Source organism: Arachis duranensis, chromosome 1 (genome assembly GCF_000817695.3).
Source record: "Arachis duranensis cultivar V14167 chromosome 1, aradu.V14167.gnm2.J7QH, whole genome shotgun sequence".
Lineage (NCBI taxonomy): Eukaryota > Viridiplantae > Streptophyta > Magnoliopsida > Fabales > Fabaceae > Arachis > Arachis duranensis.
In genome coordinates, this window is record NC_029772.3 from 102,779,127 (window position 1) to 102,796,974 (window position 17,848).

Below are 17,848 nucleotides of genomic sequence, written 5' to 3' on the forward strand. Positions count from 1 at the left end.
AAAAAAAAAAGAAGAATGGCATTGGCTTTGCGGCACTACTTATGATTACTTTAATAATTAGTACCCAAATTACAGGAGTTAACATGTCAGAGAACCATCATCAATTCATCACTAACTACTAAACTTAAGTACTTTCTAAGTAAAAGGAAGATATGGTATATATTAATGTCAACCGTACCATCACCGTCAGATTAAGGTAAACAAGATTGTCACTACTCGATTTAAGAAACGTTTGGATCTGAGTAACATACAATCGCTTTAAGATCAAGCATTTGAAGTTTGAACAGAAAACCATTAGTATTATGGTGAGTGGTGACACTATTTCCTGATTCCTAAGTGAGGTTTCTTGGATCACTCGAGCTGATTATAGTTGTTGAAATTTTTATTGGGATCTACTTCAGATTCAATTTCCCAAATAGATTATTCTCTCGCATTCGACTCCATTGTTCTCTGTCCGAAATGCGTTGATTTGACAAAATCCATTAATAGGCACACGTGCTCAAATAATATAGTTCCAAACTCCAAAAGTTTTATTGCCTCGATTTTAATTCAATCTTTCTTATTGAAAGTGTAAATCCTAATTTGGCAACCACGTACTGGATTCTCAGTTTCGGGTGGTGGTGGTTGTCTGCCACCTTTTGCCTGTTCAAAAATTAGGAGTTGGACTTATTCTAGTAGATTGTTTGATCTGGTGATCCACTAGTACTACTAAATGAAAATAAATACAATGGATTACAAACAATGAAAATGACTTGAATTTGCTACTTTCAATTGTTAATTTGACTATGTTCAAAATGGGAGTTGAATTGTACAGAGTTTCCGTAATTACATAAAATGAGTTTAATTTTGATTCGTTCAAGTGAAATATTTTTATATAGTTATATGAACACGTTATTAATATTTTTAATTCTTACCATAATATCAAACAAAGGATATGATCTTTGTAGTAACACATGAAAATAGGGGAATTAGATATTTTAAAATATAGATGAAAAAATGTTAAAAAATTATTAAAATTTATTATTTTTTACCATCAGTTAACCATCAATATTTAAAAGTATGAAATGAAATACATTATTAGGTTATTAGACTAAAAAAACTAAACTAAAAAAAGTTAAGTTAATGATTAAATAATAACAAAAAAACCCAATAAATTTTAATGGTCCTATCATTTTTCAAAAAAAAAATTGCCAGCGGTGGAACTCCTTCACCCAAGAATAAAACAATCTTTCAAGGTCCAGCTCAAAAGGAGACGAGGTGGAGAATAAAATAAAATAAAATAGCCATCGGAAGGATGATATGCCGCATAAAAATAGTAAGATACTGAAATACCAGTATATCATGCTTCAAACTTCAATAAAAATAGCCATCTCGATAATACGTCAAAAGCAATTGTAACTAAGCATTATTCCTCCATCCACACATCCAATCATTAATGGAGGTATAATGGAATAAATCAAACGCCCTATTGGACCACTTTTTAACTAGTGGCTGCCTCTGGTTGTTTTTTTTACCCCTCTCGGGATGGTGGGGGTTCATATAGTGTCTAAGGAATGAAACAATTTTAACCATACACCAAGGTCCATCTTATCAAAATTCAATATGCTATAGAATACCAATACATGAGTTCCATATCCAAGGACCATAGCCATAAGTATTAGACATTTAGGAAGTTATCAAATTACTAGAGTTTGAGGCATAAGATGGCATTTAGGAAATTATCCAATTAAGAATCTATTTGCAATGCCAATCTAGTAATCAATGTCAACGTAAACATAGGCTTACAGAGAATACCAAAAAGAAAAAAAAAAGGATCATGGTCCCTGAATAGACAAAACAAAAGAATATCAAATTAGCGGGAATAATACATCAACAAACAAATTTTATAGTGTGAATGATGGCAGGATAAAGAGAAAGGAGGCAAAGGAAAAAGCAAAATAAAAAAAAAAAGAAGAAAAAAATGGGAACAAAACTTATATATTTATATCCTAAAAACAGAGGCAAGTACCAATGTATTAAGCTTTCCACGAACGGCAGTTCCAGTAAATCCAAATTTGTATATGAATTCAATTCCTCCGTGTACAATGCAGTATAAACTGCTCTCACCCCGAAATGGCAGGGTAGCTTCTATACATGAATGTGATGGATGATTATTTGCATATGTAAAATATAAAGTATTCCCCGGCTTGCTTTGCTTCCCTTGACTAGAGCTGTCATGAATGTTATAGATCCCTTCCCCAAACCCAACCATCTCTCTTTTTCGAGTCACCATGACTGCCTCTTTGATACAAAAGCCGTCATCTTTGCTAAAACTGCGTAGAGAACTAATTCACTATCTGTGGTAGAGAACCAAGTGCACCAGGAGGTGATGGCACAAGTGAATTCCAGCGTTTTCTGGATGCATTACTACTACGTACTACTCAGCAGATCAACTGATGATTCTAAACACTCCTGTGGGTTCGCATAAAAATAATCCTCTTCTTTGGGCTTGTCGAGGATTACCAACCTTTTGGTTGGACTACCCATACGATCTGCGTGAGCTCTCTTTACGGCTGAAGAGAATGTATCCCAGTCCAGTACTCCATTATGGTACTGATCTATCAGATCAACTAGGAGCTTTCTGTTCAACAATATCGTCTTCTTGAACCCAAGGTATCTGCACATGCATTGGAGGTACAAGTCATGTCAATTGGCAGAGAAGTTCTGAGAATCATAAGAATCGGAACAAAGCAATGGTACTAGAAAATTATGCCAGAAAGAAAAAGCTGTTTGAATCATTTCTCATCAAGTCCAATTTGTCTCCCAGAAGACGCAGATACAAAAATTGTTATTCACTACAAAGAAATCTTTATTCCTAGGATTTTAACAGCAACAGATATTCCTAGAGAAGAAATAATCTTGGAAATCACATTGCATCAGCAGAATGTACCTGCGATGGCCCTCAACTACTTTGGCCATATTTCCATCGTATGTGGGGACAAATATATCACTCTCTAATGAGACAAGATAATCCAATGCCGCCATTTGAGATGAATGATTCTGGAAGAACTGAAGGTCAGATGGTTCCAACAGTGTTTCCTTCCTGACCTGTTTCAACAAAGAACAAAGGCAAACATAGCATCATTAAACAATAAGAAACATTCCAATTACCATGCTTGAACTTCAAATTTACCAATTTTGGGTAGTCCTTTGCAAGACTAGCCATTCTCCTTTCCCCGCCATATATTTCTCCAGCTGCAATGTAGATTTGAATGTTCCGATCAATGTCAAGAGCCCTAAGCGTTAGAGCAGTCTCCTCGGGTGTCAAAGGGCATAGGCCATCTTTTCTTTTCAAATCAGAGTTGATTATTTTTTCTTTCCACCAGGGATAAGCATATCTGTCAATGCATAGAAAATTGAAAATGTTTGAGACTTGCATCAATTCTCCTATGTCCTATTGATCTGCACATTAGTTAGTTGAAAATGAAATCTGAATTGAGAATTACAAAACAAATGAAGTATGCAAGTTACTGCTCACCTCATCCTTGTCAACTCTTCCACCTCATCACTGTTGCAACCTTGAGTACAGCCAGAAAACGCCAACATATCCATTTCATACCTCAGATGAAGCACCATAAATGGACCATTTTGCCTCAGAAGCTTGATGACCTTTCTGCCCAACTCCTCTATCTGAGGAGTAAATCTCAGAGCACTAAAATTAACACGGCATCGCAGCTTCTGAAGGTCCAGAGGTTGACCGTTATTTGCCAGCCTAGCATCGGTTCGATTTAAATGCACAACTTTGTACTTTTGTATCAGGGGCAGAATCTATAACAACAAATATGCCATTTGCTTTAGACTAACTGACCATAGAACAGAAAAAAACATAATCAAGTCACAAAAACATGCTATCTAGTAATGTTTAGGATAACATATGTTTCTGACCCCAACTTATAGTACCAGGGATGGTATAAACTGACCTGATTCTTATAGTAAGAAATGTCAGACCAACTAATTGGGGGCATGGTGTAAACCATTCCACTTTCCACTCTCAGCTTGAGTCTAGGAGGCAACTCTTTCAATATCCTGACCTCATCTCTCAAGGATGTAATAAAATGATCAACATCAAATATGTCTTGGAACTCACTACGAAATCAAAGTAAAAGGAAGAGTTATTAAGAAGTCATCCCTGTAAAGAAGCAAGCAACCCAAACAGCATTCAAAGAAAGAATGGAAGAGTCACCTGGGGTCAGCCCAGAAGGAAGTTTTATCGAGTTCAGGGACGATAAGCGTGACATTTAGATATCTGGCAATGGCAACCATGTCACATATCTGCAAAACGCAGTTACACATTAGAGGAAATCCAATGAGCAAATGGGATCAGTGCAAAAACATTGAAAGAAGAACAGTCACCGCTGCTCTCATTTGGTTGAGTCCTCCATTGCACGACACCATCAAGTATCCATTGTTCTTATAAACTCCTGCAGAAAAGAAAAGGTCAATTGAGATGAATGGAAGTGATAAAGAAGAGAAAGAGAGAGAGAGAAAGAGAAAAGATACTCTTGGGAGGGAGAAGAACGGGACGCGGAGACGGAAGTAGTTGGGAATCGAAATCAAGGGCACTGACAGCAGAAGAAGAAGAAGAATCATGAGTGAAACAAGAAGGCCAACCCTTCAAGACTCTTGGACCCCACATCTCACCCAGCGTCGTCAACTGCACCACGCAGGTCCACACAAGCACCGACGTCGTCGCCCTAATCATCCACATCTTCATCCTCGATCTCGACGCTGCCGCCACCGACGACGACGAACCGTTAGAAGAGCCTCTCCCTCCCTTCTCCACCCTCACACCCATCCACACCAAATCTTGGCAATTGCTGCTGCTGCTGCTGCTGCTGCTGGTCCTCTCCGGCCTGCACATCTCACAATGCCTCCTCCTCTTCCTCCCCCTTCATAACCCTAAAATGCCAGATTCAATCCAAGATCCGTCGTCCTTGCCTGTAACGGCCACGAATCCACCAGCATCCGCCACAATGTCACGCAACTTACAAGATCGATCTTCGAATGAATGTCTGCAGGATGCGTCGTTTAGTGATCGGCGGGAATGGCCGGCGAGTGTGTGAGAGAAAAAAAAAAGAGAAAAATGAAATGAATTAGCGTAGGTGTGTGAGGGTGTAGGTGTGGGGTGTCCAGCGTGTGAGAGAGAGAATAAAACGCTACGCTCTTCAAAACGCATAAACGACATTTGCCATTGGTCTTTGACACATGCTTAACCATGGTTCAGTTTAAAAGCCCTTCTCAGGTTGGCTGCTCTATCACTGTCTACGTGTCCTCATCTTCACTATGACACGTGTGCCTTTATCATTCTGGGCTTTCTTTCGTGTGGAGCGGCGGTAGGTGCTCCCCATTTATTCGCGTCCCTTCTAAATGTGCCGACACTATATTCTATTTTTCTACCAATTCAATGTCATAACTACTCTAATTTTTAGTTTTAACAGAAAAATATTTACATGCACTTGGGTAGAGATTTGAGAGTATATAGTAGAGCAAGGTTTTGCTACAATATTAAAGCTTGATTCCCCGAAAATAGAAAGAAATAAATGTGCGATAAATTGGGCGGAATAGCGGGAAATGGTACATTGGCGATAAGGTAAATTCACAAAAAGATATGAGTCAGCACCAGACGACCGAGTCGTACATGTTGACAAGACTCGCCGTTAAGCTTCCGTCAGCCAGAGTGTCGGTTCCGCCGTTAAGATGAAGCGGATTCCATTTCCGAACGGTTCATTAATTTGGGGCCATAGGATAGGGGGTGCTGGGCCAGGTGTCAGTATCTTAAATGACCCTCTCTGAGGACCCCACTCTTTCTACGGTGAGTGCTCGATTGCTATCTTAGACTGCAATTGCTCTTGGGTCCCATTCAGATACACACCCCTTTTAGTTTTTTTCCTTCCTCTTAGTAAAAGCTATGTTATGGCCTCATGGGACATCATATTTAATAGGCATAAAATGATAGAAATTAAATTACAATTTTTATGAGAAGCTCTAGTGAAAAATAATATTAAACATATTTTTCTAAACTTATTTTTACTATAAGATACAAAATGATATTGAGATTTAATTTCCAATTTTTTAACATATATTTATATTCAATAATGTATGTACTGTAAGATTAACAAAATATTTAACTTAATTGGCTATTTCTTTTAAAAAAAGGATAAAAAATCTAATTAATTGGATAAATCATAGTACAATAGTTAAAGTCATATTATTAATACTAGTGTATTACCTATAAATCCACCTTTTATTATAAATTAAGTGTATGTAATATCAAGATAAAATTAGCCAAAATGGTAATTTAATTTATATTCTAAATTAAAAGTCTTGAGTTCGAATACATAACATTATATATTCTATAGATCTATAGACTATAAACGTATCCTCATATATTGATACTTTTAAAAGTAACACACTGTACATAATAATAATAATAATAATAATAATAATAATAATAATAATAATAATAATAATAATAATAAAGGGTTAGCCTTACTTTCAATTTCTCTTTGTCCACTTTTATAACATCTTTAAAGATAGAAACTAAAATATCGAGTAAAATGTAATGTGAACCAATGTTTAAAGAAGACGTTATAATAAATGGTACAAAGAAGATATGTTTTTCTTTGTTATACTAATTTGAGAATGCATGCACTTAGCCTCGTGGAAGTTGAAAGCATGATCCATCAAAATTCATTCTTGCGGTGCCATCCTTGGCTCTTGCACGTCATTTGCGTGTGATATTCTTGCCCCATTAATTTATATAGGCCATAATCTTATGCATACCCATTTCCCACTACTAAACTCTGTTATTAATATTCTCTGTGTCCGTCCTTCTTAGAATCTTAGTATATCTTTTTATTAAATTTATTTTTGAGATATTATAATAACAAAAATTTAAAAATTTACAACATTAATTTATTGATTAACTATATGTTTTAAATCATAAATAATATTGTTTTAAAATAATTAGGCCAATAATAATATATAAGGTAATATGATTGATAATGCAAAATTTGTCAATTTTTAAAAGAGCAAATTATATTTTTTTTCTTTAACATTTGAAATAAATTTTAAAATTATCTCATATTCAAATAATTTTATTTAAGTTTTTAACGTTTTAAAATCAGTTCAATGTTATTCTATTGTTAATGATTTGTTAATAGAGTTATATAGTAGAATAACATTGAGACCTTTTAAAACATTAGAAATCTAAATAAGATAAAATTATTGGGACGAATAAAATATAATGAAAGTAAATTTTAATGAAATAAATTACATTATAAATTTAAAATTTTTACTCATTATACTTGTAGAATGATTAATTAGTAGATAAATTTTTGAAAAAAGAAAAAAAAGAACATGCTATATTTACAGCAATGAATTATACCATTTTATCTCTAATATATTAAAATTTTTTAATACTGAATTTAAATGAATTTTATTTTTAACTTTAAAATAAATTTATCTTTATCTTTTAATAATATTAATTTTTTTATAATACATAATTATTTAATTATTTTTTAATTACATCTAAATAAATTATTCTTAATCATATTATTTTTATTCTAAGTAATTTTTTTAATTTTATTCTTGTAAAATGGCTAATAGATTTTCGAAAAAAAAGTTTGGTACATGTATAATAAAGTACAAATTATGCAATTTTTTGTTTCTAATATACCAAANAAGAGTAAAATTTAAATTGAATAATTATCTATTATAAAAAATTAATATTATTGAATAATTTTGAGATTTATTCCAAACATTAAAAATAAAAACGATATTTTACTCATTTTTAAAATTAGAATGTTTTGAATTTAATTTTAAATAATAAAATGAAACAATTTTTTCATACACATGCATCAATAGAATGCAATAATGCATTAGTTATTTTATAAAACTATAGCTCATTTGCATACATATAGTTGGCTACTAAATTACACGCGTTCTTGGCTTATATAATTTGTTTTTATCTCATTAAAATTTTACAAGTCTAGGAAATTTCGAGCAAATAATAACTATAATAAAACAAAAAAAAAAAAACGGAGCCATAGATCAGAAAGAAGAAGATGGGTATGGCTCATAATGCAATCATGCGTGGCAATATTAAAAGATTTCCCTTGTCCCTATTGGTACATTGTTGTGTCCTTTGGAGGAAACAATTATACTTTTTTGTTGAATGAAAAATAAAACGAGTTTTCACTTTTCAAGTTGATGGTAAAATATATGTCTCAGTTTGGTCACACTAACCCTCTTCTAGGGATAGTACATCCAGTTCATTTGATTTGAGGGTGCTGCGTGCTCCTTCTATGATTAATTTTGCATGCATAAATTCATTTATCACGATCATGCTGTGATATAAATGGATTTAGATTTTTTAAATTTTGAATTTTCTTTTAGAAAATAAAATATAATTTATTATTATTTATTTTATAGATGAGATTAAAAAAATATGAGAAAGTTGAGAGACAAAGAAAAAAAATATTTTATATTTGTGGTAGTGTATTCATTGTCTCAGCTTATGTCTATATTTATACATGTGTAATATTAATTTTTTTAAATTTTGAAAATCTTGTACCACCCACTATTCAATGTTTAAAAATCCTGACTTGCTTTATGTATCGCGAGTATTTCAGTATGATTAAAGGATATTGTTGCTATTGTTGGTTTTGTAGACCTCCATGATATAGCTGTATCACCATATGTGAATAGGTATCTTGTTTGAGATCTTCCTTTGTGTGGATCAGACAAGTATCCTACATTTGCATAGCCAACTAATTATGACTTGGATTCATATAAATAAAATAGTCTCATATCAACTGTTCCATGAAAATATCGATAGATTTATTTGATTCCATTCCAATGTCTTCTAGTCGGAGAGAAACTATACCTTACTAGTAAATTCACAGCAAATGATATGTCAGGTCGTGTATTATTAGTAAGGTATATTAGTGTTCTAATGGCACTAAGATATGGTACTTCAGGACAAAGGATATCTTCATTTTATTTTTTAGGATAGAATTGATCCTTTTTCACATTCAAAGACCTTATGATCATTGGGATAATTAATAGATGTGACTTATACATATAAAATCTCTTCAAGATCTTTTCTGTATATGTTGTTTGATGAATAAAGATGTCATGGAGTTGGATGCCTTGGATGTTATTTTGGCTCAGAACAAAACTATGTCTCAATAGATTGCCGCCATCACTCAACATTTGGGGGTATGTAAGTATCATCTATTGCTACCCAAGATCCTTCTTTTGATATGAGTAGTGGAGTACCTCAATTTGAAACTATGGTTATGAGCAATCCCCTCTTGAGCAAGTTAATTACATAGGTAATTCTTTAAAATCGACTAATAATGATCCATTTTCCAAGACATATAACTCAAGATAAAGAAATCACCCGAATTTTGGCTGGTAAAATCAAAACTAGAATCAAAGGTAGTCCAACTTCAACAACATCAACCCCCACCAAAACGTGAAGAAGCTATGAAGGTTGAGTTAGACTCACTTGCAAAACGTGAAGTCTTTGGACCTGTAGTCCGTACATCAGAAGATGTAAAACCTGTTGGATATAGATGGGTATTTGTGAGAAAATGAAATGAGAAAAATGAAGTTGTATGCTACAGAGCTCAACTTGTGCCATAAGATTTTTTACAAAAGTCTGATATGGATTATGAAGAAACATATTCCCCTGTACTAGATGTAATAACATTACGTTATTTGGTCATTTTATCTGCATACCATAAACTACATATACATCTAATAGGCGTGGTAACAATCTATTTATACGGATCATTAGATCGTGATATCTATATGAAAGTTTCTGAAGAACTAAAGATATCTAAACTATCTCATGAATATTCGCAGGGGTTATACTCAGTAAAATTATAAAGATCTTTATATGGTCTAAAGCAATACAAACGAATGTGGTATAATCGTCATACTGAGTATTTGGTCAAAAACGGATTTTAGAATGATGATATCTGCCCATTGGTGCGAAATTTCTAAGCACAACTTACTGGCAAGTGCATCGGGTCGTACCAAGTAATAACTCACGGTGAGTGATTGTCGATCCCACAAGGATTAACGAACTAAGCAAGCAATGGTTGATTAGATATTCTAGTTAAACAAATTGAAATGAGAGTTTTGAAGATCAAACGGATTAAAAAGCATTAAACTAAGAAAAGCAAATAGTAAATGGTTGGAAAAACGGTATGAGAATAAAGTTAAGGTTTTGGAGATATTTAAATATTCAGATTAATATTCAATGCTAACTACTTTGATCATGCAATGATTTAGTTTATAGCAAACTTCAAGTGATTAAATTCATATCCCTATGCAATTCAATCTCCTCTAATCTAACCAACTGTCAATTCCTTGATCAGTCAATTGTATTAGAGTGTTAAGTCCAATTTCTGATTTAAAATCATACAAATCCTAAGAACCCAAGAATGATGCAGTTATATGTCACGTACCACATTAAACCCAGATAATTAAGAATTTATGAGAAAGTGGTTTCAAGATGTAATTCTAATGATATAGCTTTTCCAAGATTTAATAGAATTCAAGTTAGATTAGAGTTATTTTTCAATACTCACTAATCCGTAGGATGAAGAACGAAACTAATTCTTAAACAATAATCAATGCATTAATCAAGAGTAAAAAAATATATAATTATTAATCCATCAATGTAAACAGAGCTTCTAACCTTAACAATAGAGGTTTAGTTACTCATGGTGTAAAAAATCCTAGCAGAGAAAAAAGTATAAAAGTGCGTAATGAAATTAGGATAAGAGAAAGCTATGTTGATTTATTGCACGTATGGTCCCCATTTGATTCCACGCTATTGGCACTAAACGGTAGGTACTGGCCGTTTAGCATCGGCCAAGCAGCAAACTTTGTTCACGAAATTTGATCCTCGACACTAAATGTTGGTGGCTGGCCGTTTAGCGCCAGCTACCCAGAATGCTTGACACGATTTACGAAAGTATAAAATTTATTTATTTATAAAAAAATTATATTACTTTAAAAGTAAAATTATAAAAAAATTAATTTATTTAGAATGAAAGTAATGTGATTAACTGTAATTTACTTATATGTAATTAAAAAATAATTGAATACTATGTACAGTAAAAAATTGATATTATTGAAGTATAAAATTAAAATTTATTTCTATGTATCGTTTTTGTCCCCAACGTTTTCGTCCTATTTAAGTGCATGTTTGGGCGCCATTATTTTGTTAAAAAAAGATCTTTTTTCAATGAAAAAGATCTTTTTTTTTATTTTTTAACATGTTTGGCAAATTTCTAGTAGTAAAAGTAAAAGCACTAGTAAAATAAAAAAAAGATCTTTTTTGAGAAGCTGTAATTTACATCTTTTTTTTAAATATCTTTTTTTCTTAAAAAAAAAGATGTTTTCATGTAATAAATAAACAAAAAAGTACTTTTATATTGTTATACCCAAACATAATTGATAGATAAAAAGACATTTTTTCATGAGATATCCAAACATAAAATTACTTTTACTTCTCTATAAGATCTTTTAAAAAAAGATAACTTGAAAAAAGATCTTTTCTTAGAAGCTCACCCAAACAAGCTCTAAGTCCCTAACATTTTAAAATCGTCTCAATTTTGTCCCGCCGCCAATTTTGTTAATGGATCCCTAATGACAGGATAACATTGAGTCAATTTTGAAACGTTAAGGACTTAAATAGGATGATTGAAACGTTAGGAACAACTTTAGAACTTATTCCAAATGTTGGGGACAAAAACAATACTTTATTCAAACTATAAAGAGACTAACAAAGTAATTAAACATTAATAGAACAAACTAAAAATCAATTAATTCAATAAGTTTTCTCTTTTTTGTAAAAATGTTAGTTATTTTTTCTTAGTTTGTCCGCTAAATTTCAACAAAAATATAAATGTTCAAATTATTTTTTTTGTAAGGTCTCACATCGGTTGGAGAGGGGAACGAAGCATGTCTTATAAGGGTGTGGATACTTCTTCCTAGCATGATGCATTTTGATGAGTGAGCGTGGGGGGTTTCGGCTATCATCCCTATCGTCAAAGGCAAAATTGTGAGGTCTTGTGTGGCAAAGCGGACAATATCGTGCTAGCGGGTGATTTGGGCTGTTACAGATGGTATCAGAGACGGAGCCCGGATCGATGTGCAGAGTGTGGATATCTTTTCCTAGCATGACGCGTTTTGACGAATGAGTGTGGGGGGTTTCGGCTATCATCCCTATCGTCAAAGACAAAATCGTGAGGCCTTATGTGTCAAAGCGGACAATATCATGCTAGCAGATGGTTTGGGCTGTTATATTTTTAATCCTATTTTTTGGAAAATTTAAAATTTAGAGTTAATATTAAAATTAAAATTTAAGATTTAAAATTAAAAAAATTAATTGATATTGTCCGAAAAAAAAGGGATAAACTCAGATTATTATTAACAAAATTGTATGATTCAGAAATCAAAAGTAGTGTGGTTTGAATGTGTGGATATTACTAATTGGTTGAGTTGTGAGAGCGAGGGCTTACAAAGTGGGTGAGGAACACCATACACATGAATAAACCAACTTCGTTCCTTATGACCTTATCCATCCAAAAATGACAAATCCTTAAGTAGCTAGCTATTGCTTATACAATGTTAATTAATACATAATAAGTATTTAGACACTTCATTTATAATTTATGTATAAATATTTTTGCGTGTTAGATAAGAAAAGTTATGCATCTCTAGCCAAAGTGACTCATATATACATAATTCCATGAACTAAACCATAGTCACAATTTAATTTAATTCTTTTGGACGAGAATGAACTTTTGCTCCGTTAATTTTTGGTTAAAAAGTGAAGACTAAGACTTGAGTCCCCATCATATATATATATATATATATATATATGTGTGACAGAACCGCAAATAATAATAAGATATATGTAACATTAAACTATTGCCGTCTTAATTTGATCCATTTTTTCTGTCATAAAAATACAAACGTAAAATATAACGTCAAGAAAGAGAAATTAAATTATTTCTTAGCTAGACAAATATATTGTTCTTCCCTATGATGGTTAATTTTTTTTAAAAAATTTCCTCCTCATTTTGACTTTTCTTTGGTGGTGGTGGTTAGTTGTTGTTCTTACCATCCAGAAAGTTGTAAGTTCTTACTTCTTAGTTCATTCATTTAATACAATATTTAATTGTGCACAACATTATTTATTGATTTGTCGATCATTTTCATGTAAAAAAGCCAAGCTAGATCAACCCACAAAAGCCTTGTGTGTTTTTTTATTTATTACTTTAAAAAAGTGTATTATTTGTCATTAAATGATATTATTGCACCAAATTTGAAACCGATGGATATGAATTATGAACTCAAATATGCTTTTGCATTAAGAGTTTAGACTTGATTGTATGAAAAATGACTAAATTTTAACTGTGTTTACAGTATAGTTTGGATTGGTTTTAAATTAAAAATTTATTTAATTCGAACACTAATTTTAGTTGTGTTGCAATTTGTATTGCATGATATTTTTAAACAAAATTAATCTAATTTCAAACAGTTTGTATTAGATTGAATTTGCAGTTTATAAATTAAAAAAAATATATATAACAAGTCTCAACATTAAATTTTAAATAATCATGATATAAAAATATATAACAAATAAAATATATTATAAATATAATAATAAAATAATAATATTATAGTACATTATACATTTTGGATTGGATTAGATCATTTTTATAAAATAGATCCAAAATTTAATGTAATCCATGCAATTTATAAAATAAAATTCAATCAAATTTAAATTAGTGTGATTTTAGTCAATTTTTAATTTAAATTGAATTGAATAATAATTTAATTTAGATCGATTTAAATTTAAACACTTCTACTAAATTTAAATATCTCCCAACTCCTAAACCCCATCTCCTTTCTTGCCACGCACTATGATATATATGCATGACAACATCAAGGACTTGTGCTTTCATTCTTTCTTTTTGGGTGGGTATAAGATCTCAATCAGGCTAAAATAACATATGCCTTTAAGATATGTGGCTATCATAAACCCTACCAAATTTTTTAAATTTGTGAAATAAAGGAAATGGTTATTCTTTAATCTAGTCTTAAACATTGAAACCATTGTTATGGTAGTTCTCATTTGAGAGCAAGGTTCATTAACAATATTATAATAATGAAGTTATCAGATACTTTTTTTTTTTACTTATTATTTCTTGTATTTGGAGTAATAACATTCTTCTTTATTTTATGTTTGAGGCTGATGATAACGGAACAATGATTTAGAGATGGTATTGTAAAAGATGTAGTGAATATTAATTAGTAGTGCTAGTGTAAGTCAAGGGGAAAAAAAAATAAGATTCTGTTAGTACGAGTTAGTATGAATCATGTTATATATAAAAAGGGACTTCTGGTTATATAGCAATCAAGATAAATTTTGAAAAAGCTTATGACAAATTGAATTGGAGATTTATCCAGGATACTCTCCAGGAGGCAGGTTTGCCACAGAATTTGACCGATTTGATAGTGAGTTGCTATTCGTCTGCAAACATGAATCTATTGTGGAATGGGACTCCTTCGGATCCTTTCGTTCTTTCTAGGGGTATCCGACAAGGTGACCCCATGTCACCCTACTTATTTGTGTTGTGTATCGAACGGCTATCACAAATTATCACAATGGCAGTTAAGCATAATATCTGGGAGCCAATCACTCTGAATAGGGGAGGTCCGAAGCTGTCACATTTATGTTTTGCTGATGATATCGTTCTATTTGGGAAAGCATCAATGGAGCAGGTGGAGTTAACTCGCGGTATTCTTGAGCTGTTTTGTCGGTGTTCTGGTCAAAAAGTTAGTTATGATAAGTCTTGCGTCTACTTCTCTGAGAATGTGAATTTCAGTCGTAAGAGGGCATTGAGTGAAGTCTTAGGTATGCGACTAACTTCAAACTTGGACAAATACTTGGTTGTTCCTCTCCTCCATGGCCGTACTAAAAATGAGGACTTTCAGTTTATTATTGATAGGATGATGAGTCGGTTGAGTACGTGGAAGGCTTGTAATCTCTCTCTGGCAGGCAGAGTTACCTTGACCCAATCGGCTCTAGCTTCAATTCCAACTTATATTATGCAAACCATGAGAATTCCCTTGAGGGTTTGTGATAAGATTGACAGTATATGCAGGAGCTTCGTTTGGGGAGGTAATAACTCTGGTAAGAAAATCCACTTACTTAGCTGGAAAAAGTTATGCTCTCCGAAGAAATCTGGAGGCCTGGGGTTTAGATCCACCAGAGTGATGAACGATGCAAATCTGATGAAACTGGCCTGGAAGTTAATTCATAATAGGGATTCTTTCTGGGTACAGGTCCTCCGCAGTAAATATATGTGTGGTGATAATACCATCCCTTTGATGAAGCCTCTTCAACGTATGTCTAACGCTTGGAAAGGTATCTCTCACATTTGGAAACAATTTGAGAGGAACCTTATCTGGAGAATTGGTTCAGGTCAGACCGTAGATTTTTGGAAGCATCATTGGATCCCAGGTGTTCATTGCTTGGTGGACTTTGCCCAAACAGAGGTAACATCGAACATGAGAGATGAAAAAGTCTGTGACTATGTGGTGAATAATAATTGGAATTATGATCGTATCGGTTACAATTTGGGGGATGATTGGCTCTCCATCTTTGCCTCTATTAAGCCACCAGAAACGGAGTTAGGTGAGGATTCGATTGCTTGGATGCTAACACCGAATAGGGTGTTCTCCATAAAATCAGCTTGTTCTGCCCTTGCCTCCCCTGCTAGTTCTGAGAATGCGAGCCTTTTTACTCGGATATGGAAGTTGGAAGCCCCTCAAAGACTTCGCAGTTTCTGCTGGTTGGTAGCCAATAATGCACTTCTTACGAATGAGGAGCATGTTCGGAGAAAGATAGCTCAGTCTGCTTTGTGCGGTGTTTGTGACAGCAACTCAGAATCTTTGCTCCATGTCTTGCGGGACTGTCCAGTCGCATATAGAACATGGAAGAGCATTGATGACAGGTTGGATGCGGAGAATTTCTTCACCAAACCTCTTATCCCTTGGTTGATGGAGAACTTATCTTTCCAATCTCCTTTCAAAGGGGTTCCGTGGCCCCTCCTCTTTACTAGTACCTTAAACTTCCTGTAGTTTCGAAGGAACACTTTTCTCTTTGATAATGATAGAGTCCCAGATGAAAGCAAGATTCATGAAATAGCCTGGTATATGGCACAGGACTATCACAGGGCGCATTCTGAGTCTATGCGATTGATGATTAGATTTTTGACGGTATAGAATTTCATAAATGAATTCTCGTTGCAAGTATAGTTTCCAAACCAATCAAAAATCCTTTCATATAAAAGATTGTTTGTCACTAGTACAAACCCCTAAAATTAATAACCGAAGTATTTAAACCCCCGGTCGTTCTCCCTAGGAATTACAATAAAGTGTCTTGTTATTGGTTTGAGTTGTTTTGGGGTTTTGATAAGAGGCATGAAAGTAAATGGCAATGAAAATAAACTAACAACTATAAAAGGCTCTTGGCAATGTATGAAAATTAGAAGTCATATCCTAGTTATCCTTCTCAATTGTGATGAGAATTGTTCATTGCTACCACTTAGTTAACCCTTACTAAATAAAGGAAAGTCAAGTGGATGAATTGACTTGAGCCACAAGTTCTAGCCAACTCCCAAGGAAGGACTAGCTTTAGTGCACTCCAAACCAATTAGCAATCTCTCCAATTATCAATCAACAAAGGAATTAGATAACTCAAGTGTCACTAATTACTCTACCTAGGCCAAGAGGAACAAAATCTACACTAAAATTAAAAGAGACATTTCAACAAACACATAAAGTGCAATAGAAGTAAACATTATTAAATTCAAGAATTAAAGGAATCTATAACTTCAAAAACAAGAGATCAACAATGGAAGAGCAAAGAAGACACATTTATTATGAATTACCTCTTATTGAATTGGAAGAATGTAGAAGGAACAATACTAGATCTACAACAAAATATAAGAACAACATAAAGGAAATTACAACAAAAGAATAGAAGAAGATGAATGTAGCAACAAAGAATTGATAGATAGAAGTAGAAGAAGATGAATTAAAATCTAGATCTAAGAACTATTCCTAATCCTAATCCTAATCCTAGAGAGAAGTGAGAGCTTCTCTCTCTAGAAACTACTTCTAAACTAATCCTAATGTGTGTGAATGATTGGAATCCCCTTTTCTCTTCAATCCTTGGCTTTAAATAGCATCTTTGGCGCCAAAGTTGGTTGCAATTGGGCCCCACAACCCTTCAGAATTCGTTGGCCACGTTTTCATTAAAAAATCATAAAACGGCACCGACGCGTACGCGTACATCATGCGTACGCGTCCATGGGGTAATTCGCAGGTGCACTGATGAGCGGATAATTTGTACGCTTTTTGGCATTGTTTTTAGTATGTTTTTAGTATGATCTAGTTAGTTTTTAGTATATTTTTATTAGTTTTTAGTTAAAATTCACTTTTCTGGACTTTACTATGAGTTTGTGTGTTTTTCTGTGATTTCAGGTATTTTCTGGCTGAAATTGAGGGACCTGAGCAAAAATCTGATTCAGAGACTGAAAAGGACTGCAGATGCTGTTGGATTCTGACCTCCCTGCACTCGAAGTGGATTTTCTGGAGCTACAGAATCCCAATTGGCGCGCTCTCAACGGCGTTGGAAAGTAGACATCCTAGGCTTTCCAGCAATATATGATAGTCCATACTTTGCCCAAGATTTGATGGCCCAAAC

At 33.3% G+C, this 17,848-nt stretch overlaps 1 protein-coding gene across 1 annotated transcript; it reads right to left on the reverse strand.

Annotated features, from left to right (window-relative positions):
- Positions 1–1,352: 1,352 nt before the first annotated feature.
- Positions 1,353–5,234, reverse strand: LOC107468998 (rhamnogalacturonan I rhamnosyltransferase 1). Its single transcript, XM_016088382.3, has 8 exons — positions 4,540–5,234; positions 4,393–4,460; positions 4,223–4,311; positions 3,960–4,125; positions 3,518–3,807; positions 3,173–3,377; positions 2,930–3,087; positions 1,353–2,656 (listed from the first exon to the last, which is right to left on the reverse strand). The coding sequence occupies exons 1-8, from the start codon at positions 4,898–4,900 to the stop codon at positions 2,410–2,412; spliced, it is 1,584 nt and encodes a 527-aa protein (XP_015943868.1). The 5' UTR covers positions 4,901–5,234; the 3' UTR covers positions 1,353–2,409.
- Positions 5,235–17,848: the final 12,614 nt, after the last annotated feature.

Excerpts from the sequence above, each read along its gene's own strand:
- LOC107468998 (XM_016088382.3), bottom strand. The coding sequence starts at position 4,900 with ATGTGCAGGCCGGAGAGGACCAGCAGCAGCAGCAGCAGCAGCAGCAAT. Across the intron at positions 3,808-3,959 it reads TTTCTTACTATAAGAATCAG|ATTCTGCCCCTGATACAAAA; the intron begins GTCAGTTTATAC and ends TTGTTGTTATAG. Across the intron at positions 2,657-2,929 it reads GTAGTTGAGGGCCATCGCAG|ATACCTTGGGTTCAAGAAGA; the intron begins GTACATTCTGCT and ends ATGCATGTGCAG.